The sequence below is a fragment of the Barbus barbus genome (assembly GCF_936440315.1).
Source record: "Barbus barbus genome assembly, chromosome: 12".
In the NCBI taxonomy this organism is placed as follows: Eukaryota; Metazoa; Chordata; class Actinopteri; order Cypriniformes; family Cyprinidae; genus Barbus; species Barbus barbus.
Genome location: NC_136740.1, coordinates 32,260,675 through 32,281,129, shown reverse-complemented (window position 1 = coordinate 32,281,129; position 20,455 = coordinate 32,260,675). Strand labels below are relative to the sequence as shown.

Below are 20,455 nucleotides of genomic sequence, written 5' to 3'. Positions count from 1 at the left end.
GCATTGAACTGCGGTTTCTAATGGTTATCCTTCTAAAATGCATCATTCATGTACTATGTATTTTTTTTAACAAGTAGAAACTTTCTTTTTGTTGGTGTTAATCATCACAAGAGGGCACTATAGTACACACTATCTAGAGAGGAATACAGCTGGAGCCACTGATGCAATAAAGACCAGCTATGAGTTGTGTTCATATGCATTTCTGTGTATGGTCTGTTCAGATATTATACTATTATGTCTTTAATTTGTGTACAAATCTATACATCTGTACAAAGTTCATCACATTAACTATGAACAGGTTCCACATAACATTACACTTTAACATGACACTTTTAAAAACACTAAATCTACTCTTTTAGCATTTCAAATTAAATCTTTTCCTTCAGTAAACGACATTTGCCTTGATATTTGCTTAAACGTGATTTAGGTGTCATAATATGGAGGATGATGTACATTAGTTCAGTTGTTTTAGGGTTTCTCTTGTATGCAAGAAATAACATCAAATGTGAGAATTGTTCTAATTATAAGTTCAGTATTCTTATTTAGAAGTACATGACAAACACACAAGTTTTGATAATACCAACATCTGTAAAAACAGATTTAATTGCAGTATATTTATGAACATTCATCAAGGAATACTTTCACAATCATCCCGTACAAAAAGCTACAAAGGTGATCAATAAATCACATACTCGTGACCTAAATACCATTACAAAGGTGCAGTCGTTTCATTAAACCGTGTAAACAATAAAGATGTGCGAAGGTCTGTAACTTGTCAAATATTTCAAACGTAACCCTTACGCATCCAGCGCTCGCACCTCAGTTTTGGAGAAAATAATGCTCTATGGAGAGTCTGTGAGTGTTTGGATCGCTACCTCGAGAAAAGCATCTCGATCAACAAGTCCAGCAGATCTGTCTGACCGATGACCGGCCGAAAGAAGAGCTCTGTGATGAGGCTCGGAGTGATGGTCTTTAAAGCGGACGCGGTGAGGAGGATTTGAGCAAATCGCCCTGGATCTTGTGGATGAAGAGGCACCAGGACCTCCTTCAGAGCGTGCTGAGCTTCATACTGCAGACCCTCGATGAACAGAGACGCCTTCAGACCCGGCACATCTGCAGATGGAACACAATGGCTGAGTGCGTTGTAAAGTGTACGGCTAAACACAATAGTTCAGGGTACAAATTATAAATAAATAAATAAAAATAGATCATTTTAAATAATTAAATATATTTTAATAAAACTTATCAATGCATTGTTTAATGTTTAATTATATATAATTTTAATTGATTAAAATATTTTTACGTCATTTAAAATTATTAAATATATATTTTAATAAAATAAAATTACAATCCATTATTTATAAATAATTATTTATTAATTTACAGATAGATATAATTTTTAATAGCTTAATATATTTAAATAGTTACATTTTAAATTAATTAAATCATTTTAAATAATTAAATTATTTATATGTAATTATTTATTTGAATAAAAAACTATTTATTAAGTTAAATTATAGATAGATATAATTTAATAAGTATAGTTATTTCTAAATTAAAATTATAATAATTTATAATAAATTATATATAACTTTTAAAATTAAATAAATCATTTTAAATAATTACAGGTATTTTAATAAACTTAGTTTATAAAATATTTTTCATTTATATAAATAATTATTAAATTAAATTTTAAATATATATATAATTTTTAATGATTATATTTTAATAATTTTTCATGTAGTATTTGATACTACTTCACATCATTTATATATAACTTAGTGTGCAACACAATGCTGGTTTTGGAGAGCGTACCTGGATTGAATATGACGGTGCCTTTCAGATAAGCGTACTCCTTGGGGCTTAAATCCAGGCTCCAGAACTTGTTGAGGCAGGCTTTGAGCGTCTGCACGCCGGCCAGCGTGGGCTGCTCTGGACCGGAGCTCGCCGTCTCTTGGCCGTTGAGCAGGATTCTCTTCAGCATGCTGGGCGCCGGAGACTCGTGCACCTCGAAGCAAACCTGGTCCTGGGCCAGACCCAGAATGAAGAGCGGCGCCCAGCAGTTCTGCAGCAGAGACAGCTGGTCTTTGGGCAGCAGCTGCTGGAACGCAGGCAAGCTCTTCATGAAGTGCACGGTCTTGACCAGCACGTCCGAAGCTACCGGACACGTCTCGCTGGCCGTCTTCAGACAAACCGTCCGGCGTTTCTCGCAGTGGCACATCTGAGGAACCCGCTGGTAGCTCGACTCGCCTCGGCTGAGGATGTTGAAGAGGATGGCGTTTGACTGGCCATTACCTAAACAATCGCATTCGCAATCCATGTTCTCACCAAACTGCTCTAGAACTCAAACCTCTGAAGCTCCTATTTATAACAAGCACTCCTGAACCTTGACCTCTCAGTCTACATCTGCTGTGAACAAAACAACTGTTTAGCCATTGGGTAAACGGTGATAAGGCACTTCAGTGCAAAGCCACTGTAGGCTGGGATATACTGGAGGTGAGGCAATATTATCTCTGCTGAAGTCATTACACCAGGCCGTACCAAGAGACCAAGGACTCCTCATGTGCTCATTATATGGTCCCTATCACTACAGATGAGCCTATAAACCCACAAACAGAAGAATCCAGCACAGTAAAAGGAGTTCGAGGTGAATGAACCTCGAGGACGGGAAGGATGACTGTTACTTCATCATACAGCTGCCTGAGAAAACCTCTCAAGATTAGAAGCTCAAGCAGACAATTAATCAAATCATTTCATATTTTAAAAAACCTTCATGTCATTCCAAATCTTTCTTTCTTCTGTAGAACACAAAAGAATGCATTTTGGGAAATGTCTGTGTGGTTTTGTATGGAAGCTCATTTCTGCAACTGAATTGTGAGATTGTGAGAAAAAGTGGCAGAATTGTGAGTTTATATCCGCAATTATATCGCAAACTCACACTTGCGAGAAAAAAGTCAGAATTGTAAGATAAAAAATGAAGTTCCATAGGATTCGGTTCCTGATAGTCTTCAAAATATCTCTGTGTTCCACAGAAGAAAGTCAATCAGGTTTAAAACAGGAGTAAATTACAACAATGACCTTTCCCGTGAAGATGCATTTATTTCACTTGTTAACTTGTATAAAATATTACAATTTAAATGTTTACATGATGTTTTAAACATCTACTAACTTTTCTCACTTCTACAATCATCTGCCCAGTGTCTTTAAGTTGGAAATGTCCTTTTCAGTTCTATGCTTTAGGTTAAAAATATAATTTACTAGAGAAATCCTAACCCTGAAAGCATTTGGCAGAAGTGTATTTATAATAAAGATTTCCAGGCTGTGTGGGATTTTCTCCTCTTCCATTATATTGATGTACTAACAAGGTTTAGCTGGTTAATTGGTTGGTTAGCTGGTTATTCTCCCTGCATAACTGTGTCATTTAGAGGGAAAAATCATCTTTATATTTAAAAGTAGCTGTGTGTTCTGATAATATCTATATTTTTGGAAATATCAATATAAATCAAATCTTCATGCTTTAATGTGTCACATCCATGTTACTATATTACAAATTAATTCTTTTTTTTTAAAACATTCACTAATATTGCTGCTGGACTGTAAAACAATGGGGCATGTAAGCTGTAAATAAATGATTGGAGTATGCTTCACTCCAACAATAAATCAAATTAAAAAAAGAAAACATTACAATTCTTTCTACTTCAAAATTAGATTTTGAAGTCAATGTGTTCCTTGCTGTTTCTTTGTAAATTCACAAGCAATTTCTGTGTGAAACCAGTGTATTCCAGTGATTTTACCACAGTAAGGACTGTTCTTAAGCACAACACTGAGACTTAATCTACTCTGTTTCTATCTGTACTACCTTCTCGTTTTGATTTGTTCGCCTTTTACTGTTTTCAGACTTTCAGCAGAAAACAAATAGTCTGGCTGGTCATTTATCTACAGAAAATGAGTCAGATAAATTGACGTTTGACTGATTGAAAAACTGAATTATATGTAAATGAACACACAAAGGTTGTGACTCAAACTGTAATGTGATCAATGAAGCGGACTCGACTCCGGTAGATAATTAATCAACACGTGAAACATTCATCAGTCAGAATCAATTCAGAATGAAAGAAAAAGTGTATCACTTTGTTAAGAATTCCTGCTATCATCGAGGTGTTTTTCTGTAACGATCATGTGTGGTTTATTATCTCAGCAGTGCCTAGCACAGAGAACTTAACCAGATAAGCTAATTACTATATTGCTTTAAATCAAATCAACAAGTAGCTACTTGTGTAATTCCTCTTACATCTCCATTATTATTAATATGTTCTCTGCAGACACTCACCAAAGCCAATGACAGGAAATAGTTTCATTATCGTTGCTGTTAATATAAATTACTCTTTTGGTTTTAAAACTAATATGAATTGATCTGCAGTATCTCTTTACAATTGTCATAATTCAAAGCCCCTTACTATGTTCTTTATGCACTTCAGCAGAATGCCAGATATATTCAGTCTCTCTCTAGATGATGAGGATGTTGTGTGAACATGCACTTCATCACGAGTGGAAAGAGTCTAAATCAGTGTCTGAATCACAGGCTGTAAATGCGTTTGATAAGCCAGTGTTTATTGAAGGTCGAGACAGTCTGAGACAGACACTGAGGACACTACCTTATCACCAACTCGATAGTAAAAGAGAAAAAATAACCGGTCCAGACAAACGAAACGAGAAAACAACTGCTATTGACTATTTCACTCATTTACAATAAAAACGGCCTGTAACACTAGCTTGCTCTATTCTTTCTGTTTTCTTATTTATTATAAAACAAAGGCTAACTGAGACGTGTTATAGCTCTTGCATATCATTGCTCTTTTGATTGCTTCCTCATTTCTAAGTCGCTTTGGACAAAAGCCTCTGCTAAATGACTAAATGTCAAATACCCATAAACAAGCATCCACATGTCCTGTAGGGTGACATGCTAGAATCTTAATCTAGAATGATTTAAACAACATTTTGCTCTTTCTTTAATAATATGCATGCTATATTTATGAGCTTATGCTAATTTAATAAGAAGTGTGAATTGATTTCTCTTATTTGAATCATAAACTTTTTGTTCATGTCTAACGATCTCTAGTAAATGCATCTTGATTTAAGGACATTTAGGCCCAGTTTCACAGACAGGGCTTAGATTAAGCCAGGATTAGGCCATAGTTCAAACAGGACATTTAAGTCATTTTTATAAACGTGCCTTAGAGTAAAACATTCCTGGTGAGCATCCTGAGACAAAACACAACCACTGATATACTTTAAGATATATTTTCTTTCCATTAAAACAGCTCAGATTTACATTTTAGTCTGGGACTAGGTTTAATAAATATTTATATTTAAAAAGTGAGGCAAAAATACTGGAATTTATGTTTTTGGTGCAAAACATGCATTGTTAATGCCATAGACACAGTATTTTATCAGTCGCACAAATCTAAATGATGTTCAGCTGTGTAGTAAAACAGTGCATCCTAACCGTGTTCCTTGAGGTCCTCAAAAGTACAGAGTGTGGATGTGTTTCTGATTAGCTTGATACACATCCAACATCTGCATTTCTGGTGGAACTCCAGGAACAGGGTGAGAAAACACTGCTGTAAACAGAAAAACATGAACAAAGAAGAAGTCAAGTAGGTGAAACGTTTTTTTTAACACACTATAATAATCATATGCTCCAATATACAGAAGTTCATAAAACGATCAGCCTACAAAAAAATGCACTCTCCATTTCCTGCAAAGGTTTCCAAATAAAGACCTTCTGCGACTTGCACAGGCAACGGACTGATTTTATCTCATCGGATGGTTTAGTTGGCCATGCAACGTCTTGTTCAGGCTTGGATTTCATTGGTAAATCAATGGCAAAACTATTCAAACATGCTGACAGCACACTCAATCCATAAAGATGTGTTCTCGGTGTGTGCAGAGACGCCAATTCCTTCATGTACCGCAAACTCTTTCTATTTTATATATTGGTTCTGAAAAGGGTTTGTGTTATATGACTGTTTGAAAGATCATATTTAACCAATTCAGCTTTAAACGTGATAATAAACCTTTAGAGCAGCGTATTATTGCTCTTTTGATTGCTTCTATCGTCCTCATTTGTAAATCACTTCTGCTAAATAACAATGTAAAATTAATAAAAGTAATGTTTATTTTAAATGCTAGATTCTATGCATGTACACTTAATGATTTTCAGCAGCTTTGACTGAAAACTACAAAAAAGCAAGGTTTACTATCCTGGAGGTCAGACTCGAGAAACACAGTTATATATAGGCTACACATATTACAGGTCAAAATATCTGAATTTTTTGTACTGCGCCTTCGATGACCTTCATATTCCACTCTAGTCTTATCAACAGGACGTGATTCATGTTTCTCAATGACAGCATCCCGAATCTATTTATATTCAGCTTTTATGAGGGTCATAAGCATGAGCTGGAAAGTTGAAGGCCAGGTTAAGATGGTTTAGTTTTCTTTCGGTTGGTGAACCTGTATAACCTGTTCTCCTGTCAGTCTAAGATGAGTAACTATCAGGTTTGTTTTATTTCAGGCCTAATAATCCAGCAGAGCGAGATATTAATACAAATAACGCGAATCCAATCCGCCTCAGCATTCAAACGCAATCCAATATTTTGATTAAAATTCGCATTAACGTCCAGAAACATAAACATGTCTTCAGCTTAGTAAAAGTAATTGTTTCCAATTTTACCAAATATGATATGTGAAGATGCAGATTTGAAGGCTTTAATATCTGACTGAATATAATGCGTGCTAAAAAACTGAGTCGCCTCTGCTTTATAATTAATTATATGTATTTGTTTTAAATGTACCTCATCTTTTGACAATACCTTAAAGTTATCCTACAAAAATGTTAATTTTGGTGGTCCTTCTGCAATACGCTCACGGCCCACCAGGGGCATTAATCGGACTCCTAGAAAACATTTGTCGACAAATCAAAAATGCTTATGCCAACACAACCAAAAACATCTCATCATGTATTTTTACTGTTGCTGTCATCTTGTGTACAGGTGCTGGACTAAAACAGATTCAATATTTACAGAAGTTAAATTTGTGGTTTACTGTAAGCAGCACTTTATGGTGACAAAACGTTACGCTTTTCCTATATAGTATTTAAATGATATCAAGGATGACATTCATTCACCAAAAATTAATAATCCAAGCGGAGAAATTAAATGATCCTGCAAGGCACTCGGGACCAATCATAAGAGTTTCCGTCTTTTATCGAATACATTCATGTCCTGCCAATAATAACTATTTAGGAACAGGACTCCATAATGTTTAAGTGCAGTCAATGCTACCAAGTTGATAAATAAACTCGATCCTAAGCACACCTCAACCATTGCTTTGCTCCAGCTATATTTTGTACATTTCAGTTTTGCAAACTCATTCAAGTTAACTTGTAACTAACAACCTTAAAAAAGGCATGCATTTAAGTTCAAAGTCATCAAAACTCTAGAAGACAAATCCTAGATATCTAAGAAACCGTTCTCCTTTCATCATGTGCCAAATGTGATCAACTCCATCTTATGACTGAAGACATTTAACGAGTTTGAGCTGCCCCGATCTCACCTAACATCACCTTCAGGGCATTAACCCAGAGACGCACGGCGGTCGAGAGCTCGGGTTATGAACTCAATCACTCAGTCAAGTCATCAGAAGGAGGACATTTTCTACCTTTCACGACTCCGTCTCATCATGCAGGTTTATCTGCATTCATTACAGATAACTTCTATGTAAAATGGTTTCTGAGAAGCTAATGTTCAGCACTTTTAAAAGTGAACGCAGCTGCTGTGTGTCCAAAGGCTTTCAGCACAACACATGATTGGGTCAAGCGGCTAAATAAAAATAAAGCGCATGAACTCTGATAAATGTTTAAAGTTTTATTTATTCAAGCAGTTTAATCCAATGTACTTTTCCAAATGTTCAGCTATCAACTGCCAGAACACAATTGACAACGAGCATTCATTAAGAGGAATAAAAAGAAAGGAATGTTTTGGAATTTTCAAAATTAAAAGTTTTCTATTTTTTTGCGTGGTTTTTTTTTTTATAATCAAGGTCAAGATTTAATTTCTCAACCTGGCAAAACATTTGGATGTCACCATGTTGGCATTTTATTTCTGTTTGAGTTTGTTTTTCAATATTTATTCACTTTTGTGGTTACGGTGTCCCTCTTGGTGAAGTCAGGGCTGAAGAGAACCATTCTGGAAAAGGAAGAAAAATATAAAAGATAAGAAAAAGATTCTCTTTAATAGTCAAATTGCAAAAGGAAAAGTCCATCTGAGTTCTCCGGTCACCTCGTGTTAGACGGTCGGCACAGCGGTGCTGGGGCCTGATTTCTGGGCAGCTTCTTTGGCCTGATGAGCCTGCAGCACCGCTACTGCTTCATCCACCTGGAATAGAACATATATTTAAATATGGAATATTAACCCTTAGGACAAAAATATCCATGTCCAAAAACTGTCAAAAATTTGAAGCTTGGGAGTACAGACTTAAGTTTGGTCTCATTTTAAACACCCTTGACAGATTATTGTTGAAGTTAAAAACGTAAAATAAACCAAAAAAAGGTTCAAGTTTATTAATGATTTGAGCAATTTTTTTATATAAAATATATATTTTATAAAACATGTTAAACAAATTGCTAGAAAAATCAAAGTCATAAATCTAAACAAGTTGTGTTCCAAATTTGAGGTTGATATCTCAAAAAATGAGCTTTTAGTAAGATTTTGTTTGGGTGCTGCACTAAACTTTCCCCATTAGACTCCAGCAAAGCTCCGCTGCCAAACACAGTTTATGATTCACAGTACAGTTTCTCTCTCAAACATTACAGGTACACACACATTATTTTAGAACACACACACAAACCACACTCTGACATCCATACCAGCACACCCACACAATTATAGCAGCATAATTTATCCACCTGGCTCTATAAAACCGCAGAAAACAGGAACAACGTGAGTATTTGCTTTACAGGCCTAACCTGACAAAATGGCACCATCTCTGGTAAATGTTTTTTAATTTTAATTTTGAAGCTTTGCAAACCGAATGAAAGGCTATTAACAAAGACTGCATCATTTTATAGTTAAATAGCCCTGGGATTAAACATGGCAGTTTTAATGGGTTTCAATGAAGACGTTTGTGTCCTTAAGGTCCTGAGGGGAACTATTTTTTGTACCTAATGTAGAATAGATTTATTAAAGGAAATAAGTGAAATATTAAAATTCCAATAAAAATACACACCTGTGCCAAATTTTATGCAGTTGGCATTAACAGGCAAAATAAAATAAAAAACAACAACATCAAAACTGAAAGACATATCCATAAGGTCACAAAAGGGTTCCAAAAAAAAAAAAAGTAAAATTTGGTTCGAGGATGAAACATTCTTGACATTTCATTATCACTAAAAGTGGTGAGATCACATCATCCCTATCAGGAAAAACCCAATAACAAAACAGAGCATCCCATGAGCACTGACCTTTGACCTCAGGGACTCTGGAGACTCCAGCATGTGCAGCAGCTCAGAGTTATCGATCTCCAGCAGCATTCCAGTGATCTTTCCAGCCAGACTGGGATGCATGTTCTGGATGAGCGGGAACAGACGCTCACCTGTGGCAGAAGAGAGCAGGTATGAGACAGTCTATTGAAATTCTATTGACTTTAATTGACATACATTTTAAAATCTGCAACTGACATCTTAAAAAAAAAAAAAAAAAGTAGGCTAGGTATACTATACATAAAAATAATCACATTTTGGTGTATTTTTTATATTATATGCATGTAATATATATATATATATATATATATATATATATATATATATATATATATATATATATATATATATATATATATATATATATATATAGACACACATACACACACACATACTTGGATTTAACGTGCAATTTCTAATTTCAAAATTCAAATTGTAAGTACTTCAAATAACTAAAGTGTCAAAATAAATGAATCTGCACACCTTTTCTGACCTACACCAACTAAATAAGAAAGTGTATTATAAAGAACTTTATTATATTTTAAATGACAAAACATATTGCTGACAAATGAGTAGAAGCTAGTGGTTTAAAGGATAATAATGAAGACTGGTAAAGATTTAAAGTGACAATTAGTATTTTTAGGGCTGCACTGTGATCCTTAAATAGACTTTGAACGACATCTAATGATTCTGAACATGCCTGACGAGATGATTTGGTACATGAACTATTCTCGCAATGAATGGCATTTCAGTCTTCTGTAAATCACAATAACAACGTATGGTGACTTATTTATTGCTCAGAAATAACACAAAACGGGACACATTCTAATACACGAAAAAAGCAAAAGAGGAACGAGAGAATAAACTCACCCAGCATCTGCTTCTGTTCTTGAGGAGGGGCGGCAGCCAACATGGACGCCGTCAGAGGCTCCTGACCCTGAACGTGGACCGCAGGCTGAACGGGACACAAATACATAAACGTTCAGAATTACTTTGTGTGCAAGAAACACAAGCAAACATGCACTCGGTGACATTCTCCAGCGACGAAAGCAAGTCAAAGTTTGAAAATCCCTCTTCACTTACACGGTTTCAGAGCGGCTCGACAGTAAATCATGATAATGTTTATAATATCGTCAAAGTCACATTAGAGCTGGACAATAACAGTTACATCTTGCAACAATCAAGCAGTTGAGATTTGCTACATAGTATAAAACATTGCTTTATGCATGCAATGAAGTTGCAGAGTTATATATCCAGTAGGGATGTAACGGTATGAAAATTTCTAATCACGATTATAGTGACCAAAATTATCACGGTTATCAGTATCATCACGGTATTGTTAAAATGTGCTGGAAATGATCAAAAAGTACAGAAACATAAATCACTTCACCAAGTTTCATACTTAAAAATCAACAAACAGCAAATAAAATGACTTTTTGTTTGCATAATCACTAAAACAATAACATTACCAATGAGGTCTGGATTTTAAATGACAATTTGACTGACACCAGTTTAATAGCATGTTCAAATAAATAATGTAAATGTTCAAATAAAGCTTTGAAAAAGTTTAACATAAAGGTAGACCACACATTTCAGCCTTTAAAGAAAAGGGTTAAATTAAAATGATAATTAATAAATTATATGTATTTTATCTGCTCCATAAATAATTCTATATAGCATATCTGAATTGTTTAAATGTACATAAGTTTGTTTTTCATCAACCGGTTAAAATTTACAGCAGGTCATGCAAATTTGGTCAATTTTTTGGCCAGACAGAAACTGCACACAGACTGAATGTAAATAAGTGTCTGTAAATCCACTCTCTGGCAGCAGGTGGCGCTTTATACGGAAAAGCTGAATTACAGCTGATTCCCGTGAACTCCGCGAACACTTCCTTTAGGTATTACATGGAGCGAAGATGAGAACAAAATGCCATCAAATCGTTTCTGAAGACAGTCCGAACCTTCAGAGGTACATTCATATAATTAATTCATTGATATATTAATTTGTATAATTCCCTTAGCACTCTTTTAAAACCTCCCAGCTTTTCCGCCCTGTTTTCACTCAGAACGAAACTACTGTGCTGCCGTGTGCACGTGAGACTGTTACTGAAAACTCTGCTTTATGCCGGACAGTATTTATTTATCGCGAGTTGTTTAAATCGTGGTAATCGAATACGGTTTTAATGATAATTAAAATATGAAACGGTAATACTAACCGCGGGGAATTTTATCATGATTTATCGTCAAACCGGTAATCGTTACATCCCTAATATCCAGCTTTATGTAAAGAGCTGGAAAAGTTATATTTTGTGACAAAAATAAATTCAGGCAGTTGAGATTTACTATATAGTATATAAATCACTTTACATGAGTGCACTGCTTTTAAACCGCTTAAAAGCGCATTTTACTTTCACTTTAGAATCAGCATCAATTCAAGCAACAAAACATGTCAAACTCACTTGGCCTATATATAAATCATAGAACTAATTTACAAAACTAATACAAATCCACCATGCTATAGGCTATGCCTAATATAAAATAACAAATAGGCCAAAGTTTAAATGTATACAAAACTGAAAATAAGTGGAACTTAACACTGTGGAACCAAATAAATAAATGTTTATTAGCAAAACGAGTAAAAGCTTGGAGGCACAGCAAACACCTCGATGTCAAATAAAATAAATACAATTACACCAAGTTTAAATAAACACTGTGGAAATTAAATAAGTAAAACATTAAAAAAAGCTTCCTTATATATATATATATATATATATATATATATATATATATATATGATCATCTTAACACGAGTGCACTGTATGCATGTGGATGAAATTGAATACCTCTAACTTTATACATAGTTAACATTGCAATATGTATAGCATCAAAAGCTATGCAAGATGCTAAAGTTATGCAAACTTTTTATTATAGATAATGATTCACTCAACTCATGTGATACACGATATTCAACAAAATGAGATTTAAGACCAATTTTGTTTTTACGAGTTTTTCATTATGGTCTAGTTTTCATTGGTGAAAAAAAAGAAAAAAAAAAAAAAAGTCAAATTGACGAAAATGATTTGTCAACTAAATTAACACTGAACCAGAAATGTAAGGGAGTAGATAGGAAAAGTTCCAGTAAAAACAAAGCGAGTACCTGTTGCATGGGCACCTGCGGCTGATTGGGCATGTGCTGCTGTGGGTTGCGTACTCCAGGTGCGTACTTGTACTGTGGCACTCCTCTCACCTGAGCCGCTCCTGTGGCTGCACCTGCGCCGGTGGGACGAGGGCCCATGGCCTGAGACGCTGCAGGAACACAGACCACAATCTGGATCAGTCACTGTGCAGAAACACTCGCTGTGCAGTGCTGCCAACTAATTTAAGTTGCTAAAGGAAGGTCGATTTGTTGCTAAAGGAAGTTGTGATGTAATTACGTGATGTCATTGCGTAATCAACGCAAAATTGCGTCAACATCAAATCTCAGCAAAAAATATATTTTATATATGTTCATTTAGATTTGTTTGTAAAATATGCATAATATTAACACAACTATCTTTAAATACATTAAATTGAACACTTACACATTGTTTTTTTTTTTAAATAGCTAATAACCAAGAAATTCTACACTCAATGCTTTAAGCAGTGTGTTAGTAGTTAGTATGCTACACTAAGAAAAGTCTGTAAAAATAAAGCACAATCTACTATGTTAACATGAAAGAATTTTCCATATTGTTTTCTAACCCTAAATTACTCAGTGTTTTCAGATTACAGGGTTATAATGCTGGATAATTACCTGGAAAATTACTAGCATCTTTTCCATTTTTCTTACAGTGAACTAACTGATCAACAATCGCAGGTACAAGCTACTAACAAAGTATGCGGCGCTTTGTGATTATTCATGTAAGCCCTCGTCTATTATGTAATGACTAAAGAGTCGAGAATGAAAATACTTGTGTAACAGTAAATTGGATCCGTCTGCTACCGACGGTGTGCTTTATATTAATAATCAAACAAGACAAATTCAAATTCATCTTTAAATAAATCTTTCATATAAAGTTTTGGTCATATGGCCCACTAATAATCGTGATTACAATACTGACCAAAATAATCATGATTATGATTTGTCATAACAGCAGCCCTACTAAGTTGGTTGTGTGTGTAACCGCGAGGGTCATGGCTCACCCATGCGCTGGGGCGCGATCACCCGTGGGACCTGGGAGGTGGGACGCATGGCGCCGAAGGTCTGTGGACGGGGCGCTGAGGGCCTGACGGCGTTGGGCATGCCCTGGAAATCTGGAACGGAGATGAGAAACAGCAGTGAAATGAAGTGCTTTGGTGGTCTGTGTAAGTGTGCTGGAGGGTGTGTGGGCAGGGCTAATGATGTGTGGGCGGAGACTCACGCTGAGGGCGGACACCCTGAGTGGCCCAGCGAGGACTGGGGCGGAGCTGAGCGAGCTGACTGGTGGGATAGTAAGCCGCACGATTCTGAGCCTGTCAATCACACAAAGAGAGAGAAACAACCGGTTAGGAGTAAAAACCACGTCATGATTGCTGCTAATGCACGGTTACTTCAAACAAAAGCTCAACTGTCTAAATGTAAACTGCAGGTTTTATGAAGAGAAATTTAAGTCTTTAAAGTCCATGTAAAGCAATATTAAATGCGTGTTCTGAGTAGGGCTGTCAAAACGGCTGAAAAACTAAATTCGAATTTTGTACTTCAATATTATCAATATTTGAATTTAAAAGGAATAATTTCAGGTAGGGGGGAAAAAAGCTTTTGTCTTCTCTCCTGAGGCCACAAGAGAGAGCATTGAGCAAAATATTACTAATGACCGTTTCTTCAAAGCAATAAAATAACACGACTGTCTTTGAAAAAAGTGCACAATGTTTAAAATAAATGTTTATAAGTCATATATTTAAGCTGCAAAAATTACCATGATTACAAATGTGATATTGATTTTTTTTTATAACAGTTCTATAAAAGAAAAATAATTCCAAACACAGCCACAGCACTGTTTTGTGTCTCTGAGCAACATGATGATTCGTTCCTGAATGAATCAACCGTTTAAATGATTCGGTTCAATCGCAATGACTCACTTATTAACACTGACTTGCTGAAATTAAAACAAATAAAAAAAAAGACAGCCCAACTAACAATAAGTGACCACACCTTTACACCGGACACAGAGCGGTAGGGGTATGCGATATTGACAAAAAATAATCTCAATATTTTCTGGGATTTTATCAATTGTGATAATTAGATGATATTTAGCTGAGTGTGTTATTGTGCTGGTATCTTAAGGACTGTTGTGGACACCTGACTCCTAAAGTTTCTGATATTCTTCATATTCTGTGTGATGGTCAGTACACACTGATAGGAAATCTTTCCCACCAAGTTTAAACTGATTTTTACACTTAATGGGCATTTTTACCTTTATAAAGCCATTTTTTCTAAAAGTGTCCATTACCTTTTGAGTCAAATTCTTACATTTAATCAGTGAATTATGAATAAATAAGACATTTGGGCTGTTACCAAGCAAATTAAATCAGTATCAATAAAATTCATCTTTGCAATGAGGAGGAAACAGAAGCTGCGTCTAAAGAGGTGTTTAGATGCATTTACACTCGGTTTAATGCAAGATATGAATGCATTTAACCTGCAGTTACAAATGCATTAATAATGTTTTGTTATATTAAACAAAACATTGAATAGTGATATTTGAAATTATTTAAATAATAAAAGATACTTTACAATACAGTGCTGTAGCTGGAATTTTATCGTCGACATAACACAAAAACGGTCTAAAACACAAATCTCTTAATTTCTTGTAATAGAACTATTGTGTGTAAAAAAAATTTGTTTTTTTAAATCTCTATGACATTTGTTGTAATGGTAATTGAGAAAAACGGCACTCTTTGCATGAAATTGATTAACTATATGAAAAATATAAACAAATCTTTGCCCCCATATCTTGAATTTGTGATCATTCTAAATGCATTTTATTAGATTGAATCATGCAGTGAAAGAACACACTCGCACTCGTCTAGACTAATGCATGCACTCTGTAAGCGTGTTTTGAGTTTTTTTCAAAAAATATTCGATAATGTCAAATCGCACATTATGATATTATCGCAGATGATATTTCACAGTGGTCTCTGACCTGTGGAATAGCGGCCATGAAGTATCCAGAGGGCGGCGCTGGCTGGTATGGGTTGAGGACGGGGTTGGGCACGGCTCTGACGGTGGCCATCCTCTGCATGTACTGACTGGTGAGATGTGCTTGACGCTCCTCCTTCCTCTGAGCCAGAGCCACGTACAGCGGCTTGGTGGCCACGATACGACCATTCATCTCCGTCACTGCTTTAGTGGCTTCTTCAGGAGACGAGAAGCAGACGAAGCCAAAGCCCTTGCTGCGGCCGCCTTCCATCATCACCTGAACAAAACAAACAACAGAGAGGCTCGAGAGAGGTTTCATTTCAGTTTAACACACACCTGGAGGAAAAACACTGAGGTTTGCTGTTGGGCTGGGTATTAAAACACTCACTCAAGCTTTTTTTTTTAACTGATGAGGGGTCGGCAAGTAAGTTTGGCATCGGGCTAAAAAAAACCATTTCGTCACTAGATGGTGGGCCAGAACATAGCACTAGTGCAAACTTTTTTTCCTACCACATGACAAGCTAATCACATGGTTGTCAGCATTAAAAAGGCATAATTGCTGATTTTTGCAGAGGAATTTTAATTTTTTTTGTGATGAATACATCAGTACGTTTTCGTCAGTAATTTTACCAACAGATCGATGCATTTCTTATAGATTTCTGATAGCTAACTATTTTAAACTTGTGAATTCTTGCTAAATATGCAGTTATATTACGGGTCGTTGGCATGAATTGTACTCGTGGTGAAGCGGGTGAAAACCACGCCGCTCCAACACTTTAAAAATCCGCTCCTCGCTCACATACTCTGATTGTGAGTAACTGTTGCTGATCTATTTCAGAACTAGCAGCTATCAAAATAATCTGGCTATGGGCGAGGGCCAGATGTTATTGCTGGCGGGCCACTTTTGGCCCTCGTTATATAATCATTTATAACCAACTGCTATTTAATTTGAGGTATTTGTATATAATAAATATTTGTAATAGATTATACATTCTACACATATTTTGAGATTTATTCATAATTATAATAAACATGCAAATAAAATTGAATTGCATAAAAAAAATTAAATTGAACTTTTTTTTATGTTTCTACTCAATTTGTTGCTGAAATATAAACATTCGCAGTAATAAGAACTTGCTTTTAATTCAAGATTTATGCAAATATGTGTTTGAATTTCATGATAAATTTGACCTAATTTGAAAGATTAGAGAAAACATTCTCAAGTATTGAAGCACAAAGCTTTTGGTGATTATTGGATAGCAAGCACGATCCAATATAATGTTTAGTAAAATTATCAAGCAACAAAAAAAAAAAAAAGTATAGGCTAAAAGATTGATCTTGGGATTTAGGAATGGATATGGATTCATTAAAAATCAATCAATATTGTCATTCAGCCCTAGTTAGTTCATACCTTAGCACTGGTGATGGTGCCAAACGGAGCAAATTCTTTACGCAGACGTTCGTCATCGAGGCCGTCGTCCAGATTTTTCACGTAGAGATTGACTCCCTGTTGAAAAACAGAATTAAAGTTCACATACAGACAACAACCCTTTAGCGCTCTCATCTGCATCATCTCCACCTCATGTTACCTGGTAGCGAGTCATGCGGTCCTGCTTCATTTGCTCAAACTTGCGCTTGAGCTCGGTCTGACGCTCTCCCTTCTTCTGAGCGCGACCCACATACACCTGCTTCCCGTTCATGTCTTTTCCATTCATCTCATCCACGGCCTGACGATCAGAGGAAACATGTCAGGATACAACACCACTGCAGTGACCATTACAAAACCACAGACTTCACACGCAACGCTCACCCTCTGGGCGTCCTCGTGCCTCTCAAAGCTGACGAAGCCGAAGCCTTTAGACTTGCCGCTGTCGTCGGTCATGACACGGATGCTCAGCGCTGGACCTGCAACCACAGACAAACATGCCACAAGATCAAAACACCTACAAGCAAGCAGGGTTATTAGTTAACTAAAACCAAAATCAAACCAAAAAAAATTAACTTGAAAAAAAAAAAAAAAAAAGTTAAATTTTTCCCCCTGCTGTACCGAAACCTTGCATGTGCATTTATATACACATAATAAAGATACAAAGTACACACACATATATGCAAACAAAAACTTTTTTTGGATGCTATTAATCGTTTGACAGCATTAATATAAAAAAACAAATAAATAAATTAAAATAAATATATGCGTGTGTATAAAATATATATAAAAAAAAATAAAATAAATAAAAATGACCCCCCCCCCCCAAACAACACTGCTCGCAGTAAAACACTCACCATATTTGCTGAACAGTTCCCTCAGCTTCTCATCATCCATATCTTCTCCGAAGTTCTTGATGTAAACATTTGTGAACTCTTTTGCGCGGGCGCCCATCTCAGCCTCACGCTCCTTGCGAGACTTGAAGCGACCGACAAACCTTTAAGATGCAATAATTCACCTTAATTATTCTGAATATTTATTAAATTTTTAATTAAATTAACACCATAGCATCAAATGCTATATTCATGGCAAAGAAGATTTAGAAATAATAATTAATACAACTTATCACTTTAAAAAAAAAGTTTATATAAAATCTTTCAATTTAATAACTTATAATATTTTCCAAGGGATAATATTTTAGATGTAAAAAAATAAAATAAAGCAGTGCATTATGTTAGGAACATATTTAGCATGCCTCACTCCAAACCAAACACGGTTTAGTAAAATGCGGTTAATAGAAATACACACTTACACTTTGCGGTCATTGAGCAACATGCCGTTCATTTTCTCAATGGCTCTTTCTGCGGCCTCATGGGTCTCAAAGTGAACAAAGCCGTATCCTTTAGAGCCGTTCTCATCGCAAACCACCTTCAGAGAGAGAACAGCAGCACTGAGCACGAGCACAAACACCACAAACATGCGTCTCACTGCAAACACTCGTGTTTACCTTGCAGGACAGAATGTTGCCGAAGGCAGAGAACGTGTCGTAGAGGGCTTTGTTGTCGATGGACTTGTCCAGATTCTTGATGAAGATGTTTCCCACGCCGCTCTTGCGCAGAGACGGGTCTCGCTGGGACCACATGATGCGGACGGGCCGGCCCTTGATCACGTCAAAGTTCATCGTGTCCAAGGCACGCTCGGCTGAAAGAGTTAAAAACATGAGCGTCACGAGATCGCCAAGCATGCGCACACACGCAAGGAACTTATCCCGACACCTCCAATACATACTAAATTAACATAAAACAAACATCTGTGTATATAAAATATACTCATACAATAAAAAAACATCTTACATACACAAATATCAGAATATAGATTATAAATATATATATAAAACAATAGGAAGCTATTTATATAAATGTTTTAAATTATATACAAAATATTTTTTAAAAATACAAGTGTAATATAAAATAAATATGAATTATATAAAGAAATTATATGATAGATATGAGTACACACACACACACAACTAAATATAGAATATAAAATACATCACATAAATCCAAAATAAAAAGGTCAAGTCAATATTATTTGTATAGCGCTTTAAACGATGCGTCAAGTATAAAAATATATATTTCTAAGAATGAAAAACTACAGACAATATATATATATATATATTTACACACACACGCACAAAATGAATCTATAGAGAGTAATATTAGAGTGTTCCCGTGTCTCTCGGGGTCTGCTCACCGTCGGCGGGCTGCTGGAAGTTGACGTACGCGTAACCGAGCGAGCGGCGGGTCATCATGTCCCTGCACACCCGGATGGAGAGGATGGGCCCGGCTGGACTGAACTTCTCGTACAGCATGGCTTCGGTCACGTCCTGGTGCAGATCCCCCACATACAGAGAAGCCATCGGGTAACTGGGCGCGCTGGGGTTCATCTTCACACGGAACACGGACCTGATTGAACACACGCGAACGGACTACACCTCAACTGCTCGCTTTCGATTACACGCTTAAATACTCTTAAAGAACAGACTCAAAGACGAATTAAAACGCGTTCGGTACCGATCTGTCGTCGATGTTTGGACGGTATCGATGATTAAAATCTCCTCAGGCCTACTGCGATTACCGTTAAACTCCTCAAATCTGTCCGCGGAATCCTGCTTCACCGAGCTAATCGGTACTAAAAGTAGAATTTTTGTTGGTGTTTTTTCGGTTTTGTGATTTTTTTTTTGTATTTTTGATTTTTTATATAAGATGTGTGCCGAAGCTCTCAGGCACACGCGCTCTCTCTCGCACCGCAGAAGTTAGGGGGAGAGAAGCGGAAGCACGGCTCTGATAAGAAGGCGTCCGAGCCGGATGTTACGTAACGTTCCTTTGTATTATTACATAAGAGCAGAATAAGAGTCCGCGGGCTGATAGAATAAGAGTAGCGCGGTTCACCAATAAATGTAAGAGTGGACTAAAGGTCATGGATTGGTTTGCATGAAGGTCATATATATATGAACCGGTCAGACAAATGCCTTATCATTTCATATCAATTCACAACAAGCGGTTTCGGCCACGTGATGAACATTAATTATTATTATTATTATTTAGTCATTTAGCAGAGGCTTTTAACCAAAGCAGCTTACAGATGAGGACAACAGAAGAAATCAATTATAATATTAAAACAACTAAAACAGATCCAAAACTTTATAAATGCTACCTATACACATTTTAAAAATAAAGAAAAATAACAAATGCATACAACAAAATTTCAAAACTTAACACTGAATAAAGCTAAAAACAATTCAAAATATTAAAGAACAAAAGGTATGA

The 20,455-nt window shown here is 36.0% G+C and overlaps 2 protein-coding genes across 2 annotated transcripts; both read right to left on the bottom strand.

Annotated features, from left to right (window-relative positions):
• Positions 1-825: 825 nt before the first annotated feature.
• Positions 826-2,327, bottom strand: nr0b2a (nuclear receptor subfamily 0, group B, member 2a). Its single transcript, XM_079429293.1, has 2 exons — positions 1,816-2,327; positions 826-1,113 (listed from the first exon to the last, which is right to left on the bottom strand). Exons 1-2 carry the CDS (start codon positions 2,318-2,320, stop codon positions 872-874), a joined length of 747 nt encoding a protein of 248 aa, XP_079285419.1. The 5' UTR covers positions 2,321-2,327; the 3' UTR covers positions 826-871.
• Positions 2,328-7,915: 5,588 nt separating this feature from the next.
• Positions 7,916-20,013, bottom strand: LOC306877493 (polyadenylate-binding protein 1A). The gene is made up of 15 exons (XM_079429269.1): positions 19,380-20,013; positions 18,634-18,827; positions 18,439-18,554; positions 17,984-18,123; positions 17,511-17,605; positions 17,290-17,427; positions 17,112-17,207; positions 15,705-15,977; positions 13,944-14,034; positions 13,726-13,836; positions 12,701-12,849; positions 10,412-10,496; positions 9,524-9,654; positions 8,343-8,438; positions 7,916-8,249 (listed from the first exon to the last, which is right to left on the bottom strand). Exons 1-14 carry the CDS (start codon positions 19,570-19,572, stop codon positions 8,349-8,351), a joined length of 1,902 nt encoding a protein of 633 aa, XP_079285395.1. The 5' UTR covers positions 19,573-20,013; the 3' UTR covers positions 7,916-8,249; positions 8,343-8,348.
• Between the last annotated feature and the right edge of the window lie 442 nt (positions 20,014-20,455).

What these genes read in the sequence shown, in the direction of transcription:
- LOC306877493 (XM_079429269.1), bottom strand. Translation starts at nt 19,572, where the DNA reads ATGAACCCCAGCGCGCCCAGTTACCCGATGGCTTCTCTGTATGTGGGG. An exon ending in CTTCCAGCAGCCCGCCGACG is followed by an intron (nt 18,828 to 19,379) that starts GTGAGCAGACCC and finishes TAACTCTTTCAG; the next exon opens with CCGAGCGTGCCTTGGACACG. An exon ending in TCATGGCCGCTATTCCACAG is followed by an intron (nt 14,035 to 15,704) that starts GTCAGAGACCAC and finishes TGTGATTGACAG; the next exon opens with GCTCAGAATCGTGCGGCTTA.
- nr0b2a (XM_079429293.1), bottom strand. Translation starts at nt 2,320, where the DNA reads ATGGATTGCGAATGCGATTGTTTAGGTAATGGCCAGTCAAACGCCATC. An exon ending in CACCGTCATATTCAATCCAG is followed by an intron (nt 1,114 to 1,815) that starts GTACGCTCTCCA and finishes TTCCATCTGCAG; the next exon opens with ATGTGCCGGGTCTGAAGGCG.